The sequence below is a fragment of the Trachinotus anak genome, unplaced genomic scaffold (genome assembly GCF_046630095.1).
Source record: "Trachinotus anak isolate AG129_WGS33_773 ecotype Australia unplaced genomic scaffold, CSIRO_AGI_Tana_v1 ptg000001l, whole genome shotgun sequence".
In the NCBI taxonomy this organism is placed as follows: domain Eukaryota; kingdom Metazoa; phylum Chordata; class Actinopteri; order Carangiformes; family Carangidae; genus Trachinotus; species Trachinotus anak.
The window spans coordinates 341,206-362,059 of NW_027273852.1; the positions used below are offsets into that span (position 1 = coordinate 341,206).

General features: G+C 40.6%; 2 protein-coding genes across 4 annotated transcripts in view; one reads left to right on the top strand and one right to left on the bottom strand.

Annotated features, from left to right (window-relative positions):
- Positions 1 to 2,005: 2,005 nt before the first annotated feature.
- On the top strand, positions 2,006 to 20,734 carry LOC139622807 (ly6/PLAUR domain-containing protein 1-like). The gene is made up of 3 exons (XM_071480455.1): positions 2,006 to 3,319; positions 5,162 to 5,293; positions 17,789 to 20,734. Exons 1-3 carry the CDS (start codon positions 3,148 to 3,150, stop codon positions 18,028 to 18,030), a joined length of 546 nt encoding a protein of 181 aa, XP_071336556.1. The 5' UTR covers positions 2,006 to 3,147; the 3' UTR covers positions 18,031 to 20,734.
- gpr39 (G protein-coupled receptor 39) overlaps positions 19,886 to 20,854 on the bottom strand; it is a 30,633-nt gene continuing 29,664 nt past the window's right edge. Inside the window, exon 4 of one of the 3 annotated variants that reach the window (XM_071479763.1) lies at positions 19,886 to 20,733. In XM_071479763.1, the coding sequence (XP_071335864.1) occupies positions 20,240 to 20,733 (494 nt within the window). In that variant the 3' untranslated portion in view covers positions 19,886 to 20,239. The remainder of the gene's footprint in view (positions 20,734 to 20,854) is intronic. The other 2 variants (XM_071479918.1, XM_071479837.1) reach the window with 2 other exon arrangements.

The following is a 20,854-nucleotide window of genomic DNA, read 5'->3' on the forward strand; positions in this document are numbered from 1 at the left end:
CCACTTATTGCTTCTGCTACTTCTAATGCAGAGAAGAGATTAAGCAAAACTCTTATATTATGAATTTTAAGCAGTCAGGAACATTTTTCTTCTTAAATAGTGGAGCATCTTTTTTATTCAAGTGACAGCCTCAGTAGCTGCACATTATGTCTTTTATGTTCACATCAGCAAGGTTTCACTTAATTATCTTCCTGGACATCTCATCTCAGAGTTAAAAAGTTCCTCAGTTGCCAATGTAAATCTTCTGATTACCTAAAATGCAATGTAAATGACCACTGGTTAATTTAGCTAATTTAAAGTTCCACCAAAGCAGAGATTCATAATATTTAATTGTGTCTTAATGTGCAATTATCCAAGTTCCAATTAAGCTGATTAGCATAGTAAATCACAAACAGCATCACCACAGCCCCCTGATGCAGCGCTGACACACTGTTTCATCCACTAATTAAAACAGGTTGATTATGACAACTCTGAATAAAACTGCTGGAGTTTAAATAGGGGATTGAAACAGACTAAAATCTGCTTCTCTTGAGACCAGTAAACAATGGCAGAGCATAACACCATCCTCCTTTGCTGCACATCAGCAGTTTGCCCTCATCTGGGTTTTTTTTTTTCTGCACTGAAATCCTCTTACTCCTTATGCAGCAGGGTGCTGGTAGGTGTAGTGAGGCATATACACTATAAATTAGTTTGGGGTCTGGTTAAGGACAGGCTGATATGGTGTCTGGCTCAGCACTGAGGACCACAGTTGAGCAGGAATTGTTCAGCCAGGTTTTTTTTTTTTTTTGAGCCCTGTATGAAATAATAGCCCAAACTGTGCAGCACTGAAGAAATTAATCCATCTTTTGAATTTGTGAAAGAGTTTCTAACCGGTTTTTACCCACCAAGTGTCGCAGACAGTGTTATTTTTGAAATACCTTTGAAAAGTGCTTAATTTCACAAAGCCTTATCGCCAATGGCTTTTGTGCCACGCAGACACACGCTGAACCAAACACCACCGCGCCTCTCTACTCAGCTCACTTATCTTAACCCTTATGATGCATTTCACTGCCTGCAATATTGTCCTCAGGCACATGTTGTTTTAGGTCTTGTTTTATGATTTGTTCATTAAAAGTTTAGGTCCCATGACAAAACTTTGGTTTACTCGTCTCATTTGTTTCCATTAAGGCCACAGGACAATGAAAGTTATGACGCATTAACAAACAACAGCAGTTTGAAAGACTTTTACAAACTTTCATGCATTATCTAATTCAAAAACCTTAGACAGGTTATGATAAATAAACAGTGGTTAGTGTGGGAGAGAAACCTCCACCTGGGCAAGATGAGCTCACATCCCACACCACTCTGCAGCCTTAATTAAAACTATATCTGCGTTCGATGTGATGGAGGCTTTATTGCAAATAAAACAAAACACAGCAACAAAACCAGTTCGGTCCTGGGAACAAACTGAGCTGTCTCCTTTGTTCATTCATTCTTATATCATATCTTACTCCTCCTGTTGTGGGATTAGTCCTCCTCCCGTCCTGCCTGACCCTCGTACCATAAAACTAATGTCCCTCTTATTTTTTGGTACTTTCCATTTCAGACGAAAACATGGTGTCTGATACTCCTTATTACCTCCTTAGAAATATATAAAAAAAGATTGGTTATTACACATTACAGTGCCTCAGCTTTCTATATTTCTTGGAGCATGCTTACAATTACAAAACATTCACTTCATTCAACTTATAACATAGTGAAATATATAATTATACTTTTAATCAAACAGATGATAATTGTTTACACATGAGAAAATAAGTAAACATTACATAAACACTCATGAGGAATTAAAACAAACACGATGAGTTGAAAATATTTCTCACATCATGATTAGGTGAAAAGGATCAAAGTTACAGGAAGTGAACTGCAGGTCAGTGACGGGATGAGACCTCCAGTCTGCTTCGTCACAGTGAGACAGTTTTCACACCCGTACTTTTCGCTTTTAAAGGAGCTATTTGTAAGTTTTGCTATTTCTACATAGCTGGCGTTAGCATTAGCAGCTGTTTACTCACATTTCTAGAAGAAAAACTTCATTCCTTTACTCACTGAGAGCTTCCTCCAGGGCTGGAGAACAACCCTCTTGTTTTGCTTCTATTTTCATCACTTCTTTTCTTTTACCAAAGTTATTGCTATTGTTATTTGCCATTGCTAACATATGCTATGTAGCAATGGCAAAACTTACAAATAGGTAATTCATTTCCTGGCTAATTAGCCAGTTAACGACCTTCAGATAACATGTCAGGCAAGACGAGCGAGGACACTGGAACCTGCTAATTAGTGCTAACATATAAATGTTTCTCAGGTCAAGTTTCTTAAACGTGATATTTGCATGAAAAATCCTGCAGAAGGCACCAACACCACAAACACAGCAAATTATCTGAAACCGCTGACTGCTAATTATAGATTAAATGGTTTTTAACTGGTCTGCTGCATAACATGTCACAATGACTTCAGGCTTTCAGGTTTGATTTATAGTATTTATATATTATAATAACTGAATAACGTCCAGCACACTCTGGTGCCTGTATGTGACTTCTGACCTACAATCAATGTTCAGGAGTGATGAAAGAAAAAGAATCCTTTCATTTGACAATGAAAGTTGTGTATGTACAGATTCTATATGATCTTTAATAGGTTCAATCTATTGAGTCACTGTGTAATGGACATAAAACTGAGAGCTGCTAATAAAGCTAATAAAGACTTAGAGGTCACAGCACTAAATCTGTGCTGAGTTTATGGTCTAATTTCTGCTTAATGATGAGCTATAAACAAAGCAAATGAAGATTCTGGGGTTGATTAACCAAGTAAGAAGGAAGAGCAAAAACATACAGGCTTCTTACACATTTTTCCTGTGTGTTAGAGCCTTTTTTGAAACTTCATGAAACTTAATTTATCCCAGTGGTGAAACCAGCTCCTTGCAGCAGCAAAAAACAAAAACAAAAAGCAGCCTCATGGGATGCACAAATACAATAAATAATGTCCACAGTAATCCTGATGTAGGGAAGAAACCAGGTTGAAGAAGGGGCTTCAGATGCACACCTATCGATCACATGGTAGCCCACACGTCGCGCACACGCAGTGGTGGGCGTGCACGACAGCAGATAAGATATGCGAGCATCGCAGGAGGCGGCAGGCTCACCATGCCCGGCTGCCAGCTGCCGTGTGTGTGCGCCTCCGAGCCGGGGAGCATCCGCCTCTCATGTTCCTGCTCAGAGTCGCACTAAGCGGACGATGCTGCTGTTCACCGCCTCAACTTTGCTCCTGTTCTTCTGCAGCTCAGGTAGGACCGCGCAGCTTTTCTGTGTCGGCGCTACGCGGGATTTAAAGCCTCTGTTAGGGTGTGTTTAACAGCAAAACTTCCAAAGCGGCTTTTTCTTTCTTTTTCTTTCTTTCTTTTTTTTTTTGGAGAAGGAGCGCAGGGCCTGGCTGAAGGAGGCTGACATGATAAAGTGGGAGACGCAGCGCACACAGCTCGGAGGGATCATTGTCTTTCTGTGAAGTTGAGCAGTTTTTGATTTTGTCTCGTCGTTATGATGATGGGAAAAAAAATGGATTTACATTTTCATTAAATCAGCACTCTTTTAATATATATATATATATATAGCCTATCGTAAAAGAGTGCTGATATATACACACATAGATTTTAGCCTCCAAAGCTGGTTGTGCCACTGCGCTCCGGTGCGTCTAAAATGATCCAGGTAAGTTTGGATGAGATCAACAGTGTGGAGCCCAGTCTCACTTTAAACTGTGCAATATCTCCCTGATCAGAGCTCCTCTGACTCTCCTCTAACGCAGGAGTCACAGTGGCACAGTGAAACGATGCGTTTTCCTCTTTGTGCCAAGGATGCGATTGATTTTATGTCGGGCAGTGATGGAGAAGTGATGGAGAAGTGATGGAGAAGTGATGGAGAATTACTCAGATCCTTGAGTAAAAGAACCAATTCAACAATGTAAAAATGATCAATTACAAATAAGACGTATGCATTAATATTTAACTTAAGGAAAGGATTAAATCAAAAGTCGAAGTGCCAGTTCTGCAAGCTGCCCTTCCCAGAGTGGTGTAGTATTAAATATCATATGAGATTACTAGATCGTAATTATTAGGACATTAATGTAAACCTGTATTTTAATGTTGCAGCTGGTTGCGCTGGATTTCACTGTAACTACTTTATATCGTGTTTGCATCATATTTTATAAGCTGATCACATCTTTGAGATGAAAGTTTTATCTGTAATGTAAGAAAATAATGTAGTGAAATAAAAATTTAAAATCCAACCTTCACCCTGAAATGCAGTAGAGTGTTAGGAAGGTGGCATAAAATGGAAATATTTAAGCAAAGTAACAGTAATTCAAAAGTACTGAAGTAGTTCATCTGTAAATGTACTCAGTTACCTGCCACACTGAAGATAATTACTATACATTGCACTTGACATCTATGAAATGGGGAGTGCATTTTTATATTGGATCCTCTATTAAAGGTAAAAAATGTCTGTTTGGAACAGACCATTTAGAGAATTTAGTAATGATGATATTACTGTTTATGTTCTCTGTGCTATAATTTAGCAATGCCAACATTGCTACATGGAAAGTATAAAAACATTTTAAATGCCACTGAATTAGAACAAAATGATGCGTGTCTGTCCCGACCTGTCACCATCTGACATGACCTGAGGGCAACTCTTTCCTGCTCTGAAAAACACTCAATAAAGTGAGTTGACTGTAAACAAGTAATTTACACAGTAGAAATGGTGAAATATCAAATATCAAAGCAAGACATGATGAAATGCTGCAACAACACGCTGGCAAGATAAATGTACCAGCAGCTCAAATGCAACTGAATAATTAAACACATCTGTCACATCAATTTGAAATGGTCGGAGCAGAAGAGACCAAAATATTCACCAGAATAAAACCAGACTTTTACTTTGAGGTGAAACTTTCGCATGAATTCTTTATTCACAATACTCGAGAAAATTAATGTAAATGAAAAAACGAGCGAGTGACATGGCTGATGGTGGTGGAGGGAACTGAATCTGGTGAAAATTATATAATGAAAATAGATAGATTCAATAATTGACTGTGTGTGTGTGTGTGTGTGTGGGGGGGGGGGGGGGTGTTGCAGGGCTGGCTCTGCAGATTCAGTGCTACCAGTGTGAGGAGATGACACACGACTGCTCCACCCCCGAGTTCATCGTCAACTGCACCGTGAATGTGCAGGACATGTGCCAGAAGGAGGTTCTGGTGAAGGATGATGGTAAGTTGATGCATCTTCCACCCCTCCACTGTTTTTTCCATCTCTGCTTATTCTTCTGTCGGTGTATTTCAGAGCAGAACAGGTTTCAGTGAGATCTGGGCGAATTGGCCTCAATCCAAGAACAATGGATTAGATTTTGTTTGTGATGTGGAGCCATGATTTCAGCCTTGAATCACAAGAGACTCAGAATCTGAGGAGTGGTCTTTCTTTTGTTGGCATGAAATCAGAAACTGCTAAAAACTGAGGTGATGGAAACTAATCTGTGTCTCACTCCTCAAGAGTCATCAAGTCGTTCACGAGCAGGATTAGTCTGTGTATCGTTCAGGCAGCTCTGTTTGCTGAAGCTGTGGAAATGTTGTCAACAAACAGGTGTTTTGAAATGATGCCGACGTGAAGTGAATCTGCTTGTGCTGCTGGCATGTTTGAAGTGTCCTTTAATACAAAGATAACACAAAGACACAGAGAGCTCTCCAGCACACTCAGCCAGAAGCCGGAAGGCTCAAAGTGATCTGAGGTCAGCAGAGATGGGCCCTGCACGGCTCTGCAGCTATCATCAGAGGATGAGAGTCTGAGCTGTGGGTCGCTATTTGAAACTGCAGTCATGGATATAAACTATTCCACTGTGTGAGTGGAAAATATTTCAGCTCGTGTTGTGTAGACAAGGACAGATTTGTGTCGTCTGTGTGTGAGCATCACTTTCAAAGAACCTCAGATGCTGCAAATTGTTGTACAACCTGTTGGAGCCTGACAGATATATTCCCCGAGCTGATATGTTGATGCAGATATCTTGGCCTGTTGACCAGTGAGTAAATGAAGTGTTTCCATCCACCTGTTTTTATGCACATCTTCAATTTCTGCATAAAGAACACAGAGTGGAAACTCTAGAAATAGAGTCCACATATTGCAAAAAAAGTTTTTAAACTTACCTGAGGTGGTCAGTACGGTTCATTTTGGATGGTGACAAAGCTGTCAATCAAACTCTAGTGTGGTTTGTTGATGGTCTGAAGGAAAATGGACCAATCACAGTATTTGGTGATGGTTAATTCAACAACTTAACTACCAATAAATCTGCTTTTCCTGAACTGTCCAGGAAGTAATCTCATAATCAATCGGTAAAAGTGATGCTGATGTAAAGCATTTGGTAATCATGGTAACCAATATACGCATGACTGATCAAGCAGACAATGGAGAGCAGTGCTGCACGAGACGTCTCGTTTTCATCCTGCTGTGATAACAACAACGATGCTCACAATCAGCTGCGTCGTCGTGAGCTCTCTGTGCCACCAGAGAACATGTAGACACACATGAGAAGCATCAAGGTGCAGCATGACCTGCTGTCAGTCCTGATGATGCTCTGATGATGCAGAATGACATCACCACAACTGGCCAATCAGTGAGTCAGCTGTCAGTCTGTGCAGCTTCATGTTTACTCCTCCTGGTTCATGTGTAAAAGTCCAATGAGCTGAGATCATTGAGATAATTTTTTATCTCTTGGTCTGGATGAAATGCATCGAGTGTGGGTGTAAAAGCATCTTTAAATGTCACTGAAGCTTCCACAGCACTGAGGAGAGAAAACCATCAGATCTGTTCAGAGATGAGGAGACTGTAACCTTCCTGAAATGAACTCGATGCAAATATAAATGTCAAACTTCCAACATGTTCTCTTTTTTTTCTTGTGTTTTTTTTTATTTTTTTTTATTTGAGGTTTCACTGGACCTCTTTTAACTATAGTGGTACATTTAGATGAAAACTTGTCTAGTGTCATTATTACAGGTGCCATGGTTACCACTGATGATGTCCCCTGTATTTTTTAGCAACCTCCGGTGAGAATAGCCTACACACTAACATTTTGTGGGTAATACGCAGGCAGATTCTAGTATGTCTGCCACGATACACTTAAACCTGCATTAATCAGTCATTTATATTAACAGTAGATCCTGTAACTACATGTAATATGAAAGGAGCCAGTTGTGGTGACAGCAAGGGAAAATAAAGAAAACCCAGCACGTTATGGAAAGCAGAGGGACAGAACAGTTCTAGTCCTCTAAAAAAAAAAAATAGTAATACATGTATCATACAGAAATAATCTGTTTTCAGAAAGAATTAAACATTTCAACATTTTTCTGGAACTAGTTCCTCATACTTCAGTCTATAGGCAACATCATGAACATGAAAGGATATTTCAAAATCAAGCAATTGGAGGAGATAAAAATTTCTCAGGTTTGCTATCTTTTCAGATTCCTGCAGACTCAGATCACAACAGTGGCCTTAAGAGCTCAAGGCAGCTTAAGAAAAACGTGCAAATAGACAAAGCACAAACTTCTTCATCAATTTGACAACACATGAGCTGCAAATACTCACAACACAACAGAAGTGTTTCCAGGGGACACTAAAAAGTGATGAACCAGGCTGGGACGCACATATTGTTCAATGATTTGCAAGTTCTGAAGTTAACAACATTAAAGAATAAGTGTGAATGGATGTATTATAATACACATGTTTAATACATCATGCAAGTGTGTCCCAGTCAGGTTCATCATGTTTTTGTGTCCCCTGCAATATTCCAATGTTTTCTGAATTTATTTGTTTTTTGTTTGTCTGCATGTGTTTTCTGAGTTGTAATGTGTTGAGCTCTCAGGGCCACTGTAGTTTGTTTTGTGCACATAAGTTCATCTTACTCAGTAATAACCTGCAGGTTTTGAAATATTGTTAAAAACAAATTGGTTAAACATCCTCTGCAGGTTTTCATTGCTCTTGCAGTTCATTGCTGCCTCTGCAGTAACGGGTAATGTGTCTCTGCTGTGTTTACATGTCTATTTGCTGCAGGTGGTTAGAACCCAGGCACTAAAGGTCACTCCTCCTGCCTGAGGTCCACTTCGTTTTCACACCCAGCGAAAATTGGTGGCCATTTTTATTGCCTCCCGCTACTGCTGATGAGCAAAAGCAATAAGCTCCTGTCTTTGGAAATGTGCCTCCCAATCCAAAGGGCAGACACACCACACTGTAGAGTCGACAGTTCTTTAATAAGAAAATTTCTGCCTGAATGCTCATGTACATCCCGGCCTTTATCTCCCAGTGTTATCGTTATTGCTGCTCTGCATGAAAGTAGGGCTTAGAAATTCAACCAACCGCACCTTATCGCTGTTTGAAATGCAGTAGATACGTTCACAATTGCACTTCCACCTCTGTGCAATTTGCTTCATTGATAAGAATAAAAATCAGTGAGGCTGTTCGATTCTACCTAAGTGTACTTGCCATACTTTGCATGCAGCTCTGTAATACAGATGTAGGAGACGAAGAAGCACTGAAGTATCTCCTCAGCCGAGCTACATTCTGCCCTCCTACTCCCAGATTGGCCCTCCTGTATCTGGAGGGGGGTTATACAATCCATCAGCTTTCCATCGATACAGATCTCCAGCTAAGAGGCTGCCTGACATCGAGGTATCAAGAGTCAACTTCCTCCGACGAGTAGAGACACACACGTACACACTCCATTCAGATGATGGCTTTTTTTCTGCTGGGATGAGCCCGTCTTTCTCCCCAAGCCTGTCTCCTAACTATCATCATCATTCTGCTCTGATTATGTCTTCATCAGTGAGAAAAGATGTGCTTTTACAAAACTGAGGACTGTTCCTCTCCCACGGTCTTTAAAGGAGGCACGATCGCCACGCTCCAGCAGGCCACCTCTCATTTCAGAGTCCTCTGCCCCTTTTTAGAAAGGAGTGAGAGTGAGATGTTCACTCTTCTGTTTCTCAGAGGCAATTTCAAAGGGACACTATATTAATTAATGTAAAAACACAGAGCAAAATAAGCAAAGGATTAGAGTTTGCTGCAATAATGAACTTATATTGAATTAATTATTTGTGCCACAAAGATGTTACACTTTGGTATTTTTGATGTCAGACACGTATTAAAGCTGCACTAATTAATTTTTGAGAATATTAGCCCATCATAACTCACTGCTGGTAAACAGAGCTAATAAAAGTAAACAATCAACTACAAGGTGCTAAAAAGTGAGGGGACTGCAGGGCTACAGGATAACTCTCTGCAGGTTCAACACATTGTGACATCATAAAGTTACAGTAGTTGTGACGGCTTGTTTTAAGGCTGTGGACTGAGGCTCGGATAATTTCACAATATTAATATAGAATGATGACAGAAGTTGTAGCCTTTTGTCGCTCCAGAAGGACGTGCATGAGGTCTGATAAATTGCATTCTCCAAGATGCTTGGAACAAACTACAGTAACTTCCCACTAGGAGCCGAGGAGAACTGGTACTGTTTTAAAGACGAAGGGTGGTCACATATGTAAAGTGTACATATTTATATATAACTGATGCAGCAGCACCATCACACAGAACCTTCCCTAACTTCCTTAAAACAGCCTTAAAATAAATGTTTAATGTCGTGCAGATGAATATATCTCAGTATCCATGTGTGTATTTGCACCACAGTGTCCACAGAGGCAGCGCACTAAGTGATGACAAGACAAATAAGTGTGATGATTCCCCTCAGGGTTCCTCTGAAAATCAAATAATAGTGGTCAGTGTGCGGTCGGCACAGGAGAGCAGTCCAACGGGAGTGTTTAAAGTCCCTCACAGTGAGAGGTGATGAGGTTTTATAATGACCTGGTTGATGATGTGATTCTGAAAATTTGTCTGGGTTGGAGTCGTCAAGTGGTTTCATGCTGGTCTCATCGCCTGAGGCAGTATCAGACAGCACCTCTTCTCAAAATTTCCCAGTACCCAATCATTTCAGACAAGTGGTGACCCAGTCCCAGCTGGTACAAGACCGACTGTCCTGGTCACACTGCTCCAAAAGATGAGGACACCACAGAGTCACACAGAGCAGGATGGAGACAAGCACCAACTGCCTTCTTGTCTCCCTGATTTCATGGCTTATCTAAATTAGCTTTTGCAATTTGCCAAAGTTAATTTACTGTATCAGGAAAGAGCAAATGAGAATGTGGTTAGTCATAGTAGTTTACATTCGTTTGTGCTAAATAGAGGGACTGCTCATGGCTGCTGAGTGCTGGAGTTTGATTGTTGGGGATGGTTTACTGACCTTAGATTATTCCAAGATTTTCAGAGATCACTTCTCTTTACCAAAATTAAACGCACAGGTATATTTTCAAGTTAAAATTAAAGCTTTGTCTCACTGACTGACATCACCACAGCGAGTACTTTAGATCAATAAAGACATGATATCCAGCTGCTGTTAACGTGCAGTTTAAGTTTAAATTCAATTTCTAACATTAAAAATTACTTCCTCCACTTTTAGCTTTGTTATGGCTCCAGGGATGATGGTGTCAATATGCTGGTCACTCCGTCAGTGGGTCACTTTAGTCCAGACTGAAATATCTTGACAACTATTGGATGGTTTGCCATTAAATAAGACGTCCGCTGACTTTTTCTCACAACACCACCAGGATGACATTTGTGATTTTTGTAAAGGACAGTGCCGCTGTGCCACTCTCTGGTGTGAGTCTGTGCCAGTGAAAAAAAGATTTTATTTATGTGTGTATGTCTGTGTATAAACTGTCTATTTTTATACACAGGTCTCTCTTGAAAAAGAGATCCCGATCTCAATGAGACTACCTGTTTAGATAAATATGGTGACCCACACAGGTCAAAACAATGCAGAAGCAACCACACAAATGCAAAAACTACAACACAAACGCAAAAGCCACAACACAAGACAAAAGCAACAACATAAATATAAAAGCAATAATGTAAATACAAAAGTCACAACACAAATACAAATGTTACAACACAGATAAAAAATCCACAATACAAATGCAAAAAGCCACAACACAAATACAAAAGCCACAACACAAATACAAAAGCCACAACACAAATGAGTTACTTTTTGGGGCATTTTATGTCTTTATTTGACAGGTCAGTGAAGAGACACAGAAAATGCAGAGACAGAGAGATGGGGGATAACATGCAGCAGGATGTCCAGCCGGCCGGGAGTCAAACCAGAGAATAGCATTCATCCGAACCACCCAGCTATTGTTGTTTTTGTATTTGTGTTGTAGCTTTTGGATGTGTTGTGGCTTCTGCATTGTGTTCACCTGTCTGGGCCACCATAGTTGTACTTGGAAGTGTTGTGTGTATATCGCGTTTATGAATCTGGTTGTGTTTGTGTTCACGTCATCTTATCCACATCGCCAGCTCCACTTTGAGTGAATGTGGACTAATGTTAGATGGACAGGGCGGAGGGGCGTGGTTGAACATGAGGTAGTATTTTTTTAAGGGGAGTTAATGAACCCACACATTGCGGAAAATATGAATTGAATTAACAGACAGTGCTAAATGTTGGTTTTGATCCTTTTTTGAAGAAGAATTTGGTTTTGATTGAAAAGGAGGTCTGGCTCTAAAGAGACCAGGTCAGCTAAATTAAGTTATGATTAATGCATCTACAAGTATTCCACCACAGATCTTAGTCATTTTAATGTCTCGATTAAATTATATTTTGTTTTTGTTTTTTTTGTTTGTTTTTTTTTTACCAAAATATCTGATGTCTGTTTAATTATCCTTGCTGACCATTTATCTGGATGATATCTTTACGTTGGCTCATATAACAACTACTTTCCTGCATAGTCAGGGTTGATGTGGATGGATAATAAAGCCCACAGAATAGACTGATACATGTCCAACCTACTGTGGGTTTTACACCACTCACTATAAGAATCTGTTGATCCAGTCACTTTATTCAGAGCAAGAAAAACAATGACTGTGTTGAATAAATCGTGTTATCTCCTGACATACAAGTTTGGATTGGCATCAACAAACATTTAACAGCTATTAAGAGCCAAATGCTTGTGTTGACACTGTTCAATGCTTTTGTCAAAACCACAGTGTCTGTGATTTATTTGGTTGAAATCTCATTTAGAGAAGCAATCGAAGGTTCTCCAGACACTTGGACATATTGGACAACTTCCTCCTCCCTGTGCAGCCGACCGTGCCGAGTCTCATTAGGCTAAAGCACGCCGGTTTTTCTCAGTGCCTGAAAGTTGATGAGAAATTTCAACCTTTTACCCAAAAAATAAACTCAGTAGTATAAATCAGACTGAAGAGCTTAATCTTTGAATTCCCAGCCACAAATTAAATGAAATCCCCTCCAAGCACTTCAAACATGAGAACTGTGTGTTTCCCTGTTCCCTGCTGTCTGAGATTCACTGTGGTGATATTTGCTCAACCAACGTGGCACAACACTGCACATCAGGGCCCATAGCTGAGACATATGGAATATAATCACAGTGTATTAGAGTGTATAATGTTTGTGTCCTGAATTTCAATTAGAGCAGTTTAATCTCAAGGTAACAAATTAAGTATCAGACGATTAACATAATCATCTAATTAGGCAGTTTTCTGTGATCTGTAATAGACTTGACTATTAATCAGAGTTTCACAGAGTTCCCTCTACTCCTTCTCACTGTTTTATTATTGCATTTAAAGTGCTGAACTGTCCCAACACATTTGTCTGTGGGGACAGCTCCTGTCTATTTGTGGATGTGCTGTGGAGGAAATATTTCACTTTGATGGTACATGGTTATCTGTAGTGTGCGCTCTTTGTAGGAGTGGAGTAGTGAAGTGAAAATGATATTTTCAGACATACACCCAGGGAGGCAGCCCACAGTAATATCACATACTTCTGTCTCTTATATCTAAACAATCGTAAATATGTGGTTATTAAAATCAAGTCTAAAGTGTCAAAAACCAATTAGACAACAGTTTTTTTAAAAGACTGAACATGATTTGAAAATCTTTAAATGGATTCCAAGCCAATTAAAAGTGATGTCATTTGCATTTGAAAAAGATTCAAGTTAACATAATCTTATATTTTTTTATAATATTAATTTAATTAATAATTTAAGTTAATCATTTAACCTGTAAAGGTTAAACAGCTTTACCTGTACAGATTTGTTCTTTAATTCTCAGAAGTACACAAGCTAAAAAGTGCAGAACTTGTGCTAATATGAATAAAAGAAGCATATGAGAATCTAATAGTAAAGAATAAAAACTTAAATATTAACAATAGTTTTGTTTAAATCACATTTCAATTAAAAAAATATAAAGATTTAAACTGACACTTTGAGGGGATCAAACAGGAAGTTGCAGATGGTTGAGGACTGAATGCCTTACGCAAAGACACTTGAGTAAAGCCACAGAAGACAGTAGGACATTCGCTGGTGTAAATACTGAAATGAATGATGTCTAAATTCCATTTAGCTGCTTCAGTTTCAGGCTCCGGGTGTTGTTCTTGACTTCTGACTCACTGGGTGGAGACAGCTGTGTTTTCTGTCAAAAATAAATCAGACATGAACTAAAAATGACGACACACACAACACAGAAAGTGGAGCAGCTGGAATTTCAATTAGCGTTGAAGCACCAGAGATAGTTGAAGTGTCAGTTGCCATGTAGACAGTTCAAAAGTCACATGTTGTCAGCTGAAGAGTAGAAATTGTGTCAGCAGATGTGTAGAGGCTGAAAGCAGTTGAACTGTCGGTCGACACGTATGAGATGATCAGTTTATTGTAACTGTAGCAATGACAGCAGCTGAAATGTGGATTAAAGTTGAAGCGTCAGAGATGAGAGTTTCCATTTGTGCACCGTGAGTGGCAATAAGTTCAAGAGCTGAGGAGCGTGAGTGAGATGATTTCACCCCGCCGGGTTTTCAACATCTCAGGCCGTACACATCAGCGTAAAACTTTCAGAGCGTCTGAAGTACGAAACTTCAATCACTGAAAAACTATGAAAAAGTTAAACCTACTCTTTACATTGAAGTTCAAAAGTTGGAGAGTAGTTTTAAAGTATAGATTGAGTTTCTGGTTGAAAGTAGCTGTGGTGTGAATGAGTGTGAAGAGGAGCTGAAGGTGAACAGCCCCTGTGACCTTCTGGGTGAGAAAAGCCATCACGCGTATTCTCCGTCACTGACACTTCCCACTAGTGTTACGCCTCATTCTGCACTGACTGCCTGTGTAATCACCTCTCACTATTTTCCAATCACAGCTCAGAGATAAAAGCCAACAGATTATATAAGCATTTACAATGACTTATTATTTAGTTATTTCATGTGTTTGCCTCCACGTTTCTTCTTGAGTCGTCTTCATAATATCGACTGCACCAAATACCCAGATATTTCGAACTATGACCCATAAATGATGAAATCTGGACTGGACATGCTCCGATCACAGCACTGTAAGATGCCATATCAAAAAATAAATCTTCAGACATGATCCAGATTCTTGCAAGAACCTTGGGGTTTTGGCACAGTGGCCATTTTAAGGGTTTCAGTAGAAACCGACAGAGATGCGGAGAACTCTGTCGTCCTGTCAGAGCTAAAATTAAAGATAAAAACGCAGGATGTGAGAGGACGGGATGTTTCCTTCCAGAGCTTTGCAACATTTCACACTCTGGATCACTCAACACCTTCAGCGACCTCCACTGATATTTGCAGTCTATAATAAATGGGAGGATACACAGTTTAGATGATCTGTATCTGTTGCACTCAGGGGGAGAGAGGAGAGAAACATGCAGAGGTTATAGGAAGTTCATGTGCTCATAGTAAACAAAATGTCACCCAAATGTTAAAGCCTCCCTGCAGTAACCTCACAAACGACTCTGACGCGTTCCAACAAGCTTCTTCACTCAATCAGTGCTTTATGGAGAAATAACGATATTGCTCATTGAAATGGTCACAGCCGAGGGTCTCCTCTTCAATTTCCAGTCCGACTGATGTGGATTACAGCTGCTGGAGATGAGTCAACCTCTCTGAGATGGATGCTTTTCAGAGGAGCTTTGAAAGTTGAATGCAGTCATTGGAAATAGCTCCAAGTAGAGTTTCTGTGTGTTTTGAGATATATTTTTTTCTTCTTCTTTCACCAAAGTAAACAGAACCCTCACAATCATTTTCAGCACAGATTTACTGTAAATGGGACACAGAGCCTGGTGCGTGTCGGGAGCCTTTCAAAATGTTGATCCACAAACACTATGCTGCTTTTGGAGCTCGTCATGGCCACAGATGGATGCACAGTCAATGATCTTACAAAAGGTTCACAAAAGAAGGCATAAGGATCGAATCGTGAACCGATTAATGATAATTAATGGGTAGCAAAGTAGTAGCTGGAAAAACTCAGAATCACACAATATAAAAGATAATAATTTCTGACATACTGTGTTAAAGTGTCTTAAGAGAGGGAGGGAAAATAAGTTCAAATAAGTGCCACTCAGTCCAGACTATGAAGACCAGAGGGCTTAGTCATGAAATGCCTCAGCTAATTACAAAGGAGTGCACAATATTAGGGATGAACATTGCTGTGAGGCATAACCTAGTGTTCACCTGCTTCTGTGAACATCAGATGCTGTCGTTATTATTACCAGATTTAAGAGATTTCATGGCTGTTTACTCGACTCTATCTGTGCTGTGCTCTTTTCAGTGCTAATCCTGTGTTTATTGTGCCGCAGCAGATGTAGACTTCTAAATCTGCAGCTCTGATATCATGAAGAAGAAAATTTAATTTTGGTGCTTTTAACTTCATCCTGACTGGTCACTTAATACTCCCTGGCTGATATAATTAAAAAGCCTAATTGCTTCCCTACAGAGGTGTTTCTGGCTGATGAGACCTCTGCTGAGGGTGAAGTTGGTTGCTCTGGAAGGAAAGAATGGATTCATCAAACTCCATGTATTTAAGATAAGAATGAAAATGAAAATATGCATGAGAATACGCAAATATGCTGTGTTTTATTTGAAGTTTTGATATCCACATGGTGTTTTTAAATGCACAGCATGTAACTGCCACTTGTCATAACACAAGCAGGCAGACGCTGCCAAAGCAAGACTTAAAACCATGTGCTCGTTACAACCAACATATCATAGCAAAGTCTGGGAATCGCAAGAAACATTTGGGATAATGTAAGTACATAACCAAGAAAATATTTGTAACATTTGAATGTGGAAAACTTACATATTATAACTTAAAGACTTTAAGCACCAAAAACCATCTCAATGTAGTTGTACTTTGCCTTCTGGCTCAGCTCCATCTTCACCGGAACGGTTTGGTGTAACACCTGCTTTACTGCTGAGGCTGCAGCGATCCGCCTGTCAATCTCCTGCCCTCACATGTGAACAGGGCCCAGAGACACTTCAGCTCCTTCACTCAGGAGTAGAAACTCCATCCCAACCCGAGGAGAGCGACCCAGCAGAGAACCATGGCCTCAGATGTGGAGGGAGACGAGACTGGACTAGTTTAGCTGAAGGCAGAAGATGTCAATAGTTTGAATGCTCCTCTCTTACCTTGTTCTGAGTTGGCATGTACAGCACCATGGCCCTGGAATTACCACTATTATTTTGACCTGTGTTTATCAATGTGCTCACAACAATAACAATGGCTCCATTCCACAGAGCGTCCCAGCAGGCCACGTCAGGGGATGAGCGTGCTGAGAAGCTGCCTGGAATGGGCTCAGCTAAATGAAATGCAGCCACCCCTAATGTTACTAATTTCACCTGACCTTTCCCTGCTTTGACGAGTTCAAACGTATGCCGTGAAAATCCTCTGCTCTGAAAAGGTCGCACAATGTCTGGTGCTTTCTGGGATCTGTAGTCCACATCAAAAAGCTCTGTAACACCTTTTCCAGTTAATGTCCTGCTTCCTTTAAAATAAAAATGCCACCAAATGGTTTTACACGTTCAACTGAGAAGAGCTCAGAGTTGATGGAGGTATTAATCTTATATTTCATTCCTTTAGATGTAATCTTCAGTCTGAGTGGCCAGTAAAATATATAGTAGAAGATTAACGTTTCATGGTCGAGTGTTTAAATGGCATTAAAGGAAACCAAACCATCACCCCCACTACCTGTTTTGCTGCAGGGTGGATCAGTCTGTATAATCTGGGTTAGTGCTGCTGCTTCTGCTGCTGCTTGATTGACAGCTGCATCACTTTCTCCCTGCAACTCCTCAATTTCTTCATTTGTCTGGCTCATATGGTTAACCACCTAATGTACTGTGTGTTTCTGCTGGCCCACTGGTTTTCAGTCGCTCAGTTTCACAGTTCACACTGTAGCTCACTGTGCTGCTGGTTAGCATTGAGGGGTAGAGAAGTAGAGCCCAGTGAAACAGTGAGCAGAGAGAAGTAAGGTCTGTGATTTTCCTCATTCATACTGCACTGAATGCCAACGTTGACACTGTGAGTTACAGTATGTGCATATCTGCTGAGCGTTTAATGCAGAAGAAGCTAAGTGTAATGACTTAGCTGCATTAGGAGCATTAGCCTAACAATAAAGAGATGTTGAAAATCATGTTTCCCCTTGTACTAAAATCCCTTGGATGATAAATTGCATCCGATTTATCAGTGTATGCACACATCGCAGTGTTTTTCTTTGTTCCTTTTCTCTCACACACACACACACACACACACACACACACACACACACACACACACCCTCTTATCCTCTCATTACGAGCCTAATGCCTCTGTTTCCGTCCCACTTCAGGGATACACTACCGCAAGTCCTGCGCCTCATCAGGAGCTTGTCTCATCGCTTCTTCTGGCTACCAGCAGTTCTGCACCGGCAAGCTCAACTCAGTGTGTATCACCTGCTGCAACACCCCGCTGTGCAATGGACCACGCCAGAAGAAGCGACCACAACCGTCCGCTGCCATCGCCCTGACCCCGCCACGGCTCCCAGTGTTTACTCTCTACATCCTCCTCCTGTCGTCCTCCGCCCTCTGCTGACACACCTTCACACGCTGAGTTAAGATGTGCATTAAAAAACGAAGACATGAACCAGAACTGTGTAAGCTGAGACATGCATATTTTTAAATTGTATATTACATAAGGTGTGTGGAAGCTTGGTACAGTATTTGTTTTCTTTACCCCCCTGCTTTTTGTCGCAGCTTGCCTCCAAAGAGCCACACGGCACTGGGAATTTTGAACATCACGCATCCTGTCAAAAAACAGGATCATGGTGCAGCTGCAAGTGAAGCTGGGTTAGGTGAGGTGGAGGACAGTGCTGTGGATGACACCGCTTCTAGCTATTTATTGGACAGCAGGTGGCTCATCCTCGTTTGTCTTTATTTATTTACACGGCAAGGTCAAATAAGGCATATGGCAGGAAAGAAAAAAAGTCAGATTCATCACTCGTCCTCCGAGCCTTCTCTGGAATAAATAACTCCATGATTAACAGTCACCGTGCTTGCAGCATATTTATGAACTCAGCAAGACTTATGTATGACAATGATATTGTTTAATGATTCTGGAAAGAAAAGGTACAGGGTGAAGAAAGATGCATATGTCAGTGATAGCAGCACCTGCAGCCCTCAAGCCTCTCGCAGGTGAAACATAATTTCGTCAGAGTGACAGCTCTGCAATAACCTGCAGTAGAAGCCATAAAAAATGTCAGTGAAACTTTTCTCTGCTAGTTCTGTAACAGCCGTTGCAGTCTGCTTACAAATATTGTACATAAAGCTACAAGAGCATGCTGAAATACACAAAACATTTTTCAAACTACTTAACACGTATTCTTTGCTAATGACTAGAATTAGATGTTTGTATTGAGGTGAAGCAACAGTAATAAAAATGAGCATTTGGGAAGTTGAGGGAAATGGAGAGTGGCTGTCAGTCCGGTCACTTTAGGAAGAGACTTTATGAGACTGAAGGTAGATCTGAAGTTATCCTCTATGACAGGAGGTAGTGTGATTACCAAAAATCTAATTGTAAGAGTTGCTTTTGCAGTAGTTAAGCTGAATTATGAAAAATGTGTTTCCTGCTTCTTTATGCTTTTTAAAGCAGAGTTTTCCTTCCTGTGGACATGACCTGAACCTTAAAGGTACCCTGTGGAGTTTCCATGTGAATAAACACAATGTTTACATTCAGTGTATCTCAAGCGATCTTTGAGGTCTAACTAACATCTTGAATGTGTCCCTGTCCTTCCATCCACCATCTTTTCTGATGCATTATTATGTTTTTTGGGGGCTTTAGTGCCACCATGTCAGAGGGTGGAACAGCATGAAGCTGAGGGGCAACATATAGCGTACATACAGCTGAATATCCAATGAAAGTTGTTCACTTTGTGCATGTAGTTCAGGCTTATTGTGGCTCACATATTTATTTGGCCCATTGAGCATGCTGACTTCCTGCTCTCCCCAAAGCTATTTTATTTTGTGCTTCTCTTCCTGACTTTTCCTTAAGGGTCAAATTCTGATAATACAAAGAGTGATTTCTGGATGTTTATGAGGCTCAGAAAATTCCATCAATCATTTTACAGCCGTTCCTTTTATGATGAATGTCAAAGGGAAAAAGTGTTTTTGGGACCAGCTCACACATGCCGTTCCACCCTCTGCACCCTCAACAGGAAAACAATGTGTCACCAGCAAGTTTATGAGTTTGTCCCCATGTGCATTATTGTTCAGATGATCCACAATACACTCACACACCCACAAGAACTCACTGTTGTTGTGTGAGTGTTTATTTTGGAGCCTGCTTGAAATCAAGATGATACATGATTTTAATTTGAATTAAAAATCACTTCGCAATTTGAATATATATATATATATATATGTATATATATATATATATATATATATATATGCAGGGATCACGAGGACCTGCACAGACAAACAGCGCTCCGCAGCTCCACAGCACCACTAGTGGTCAAAAACTCCACTGGTTACCTTTAAATTGGAATAAATCCTCATGCTTCACTGAATATTTGAGTTTTTGTATCGTCATTTTCTGACTTGACTAGATGCTTTCTATTGCGCCGAAATGTCAGCTGAGTGTGATCTGTCAGTGACATCCCTGATTTAACACTTTGTACTGTGAATACTGTGTGTAAGGAATATCTCTCTGTTTCTAATGGCACAACACAAGTGTTCTTGGATCAAGCAGTTTCCTCCATGTTTGTTTTTACTGTTGACGATGTTGCATTAAATTGTACAGCACATTATACTTCAGTCTCTGACGACTCATCTGTCTTTATTTTGACTGAATCCGGCCCTTCAGTCAGGCTGAGGGATGTCTGGGTTTTTGAGGCAAATCCTGAGTCACTATTAAAAGTTGTAAAGGTGGGAGGGGCTTTCTCTTGTGGAAGGGTGGAGCGTTTTGCGCTGCTTCGACGCAGTGACTTTATCAGCAGAGGCCGGAGGGAGCGTGCAGAAGCAGCGTGGGAGTACTGCAAGGTGCGCTTGTTCACGTGTTCGATGGTGAGGTGGCACCGCAGGACCTGGACAAAGACCTCCCTGAACTGCCTGGAGGAAAGGTTGTAAAGGAAAGGGTTGATGACGGAGCTGAGGTAGAAGAAGCTGTCAGCCACAGGGTGAAGTGTGATGTAGCTCTGGAAGTAGGAAGTGGTCCAGCGAGACTTGGGTACGGCGGCCATCATAAGGCGACGAATCTGGTTGGGAAGCCAGCACACCATCAGGGATCCCACGATGAGACCTGAGCAAAAGTCAGAAGCACAAAATATGACATGAAATAATGATCACTTATTTGTTTTCCTGCTTAGAAGACTGATATTGCTCTAAAATCTGTCCGTTAAACATAAGGCTACAGCCCGCAG

Excerpts from the sequence above, each read along its gene's own strand:
- LOC139622807 (XM_071480455.1), top strand. The coding sequence starts at position 3,148 with ATGCGAGCATCGCAGGAGGCGGCAGGCTCACCATGCCCGGCTGCCAGC. Across the intron at positions 3,320-5,161 it reads CCTGTTCTTCTGCAGCTCAG|GGCTGGCTCTGCAGATTCAG; the intron begins GTAGGACCGCGC and ends GGGGTGTTGCAG. Across the intron at positions 5,294-17,788 it reads GGTTCTGGTGAAGGATGATG|GGATACACTACCGCAAGTCC; the intron begins GTAAGTTGATGC and ends GTCCCACTTCAG.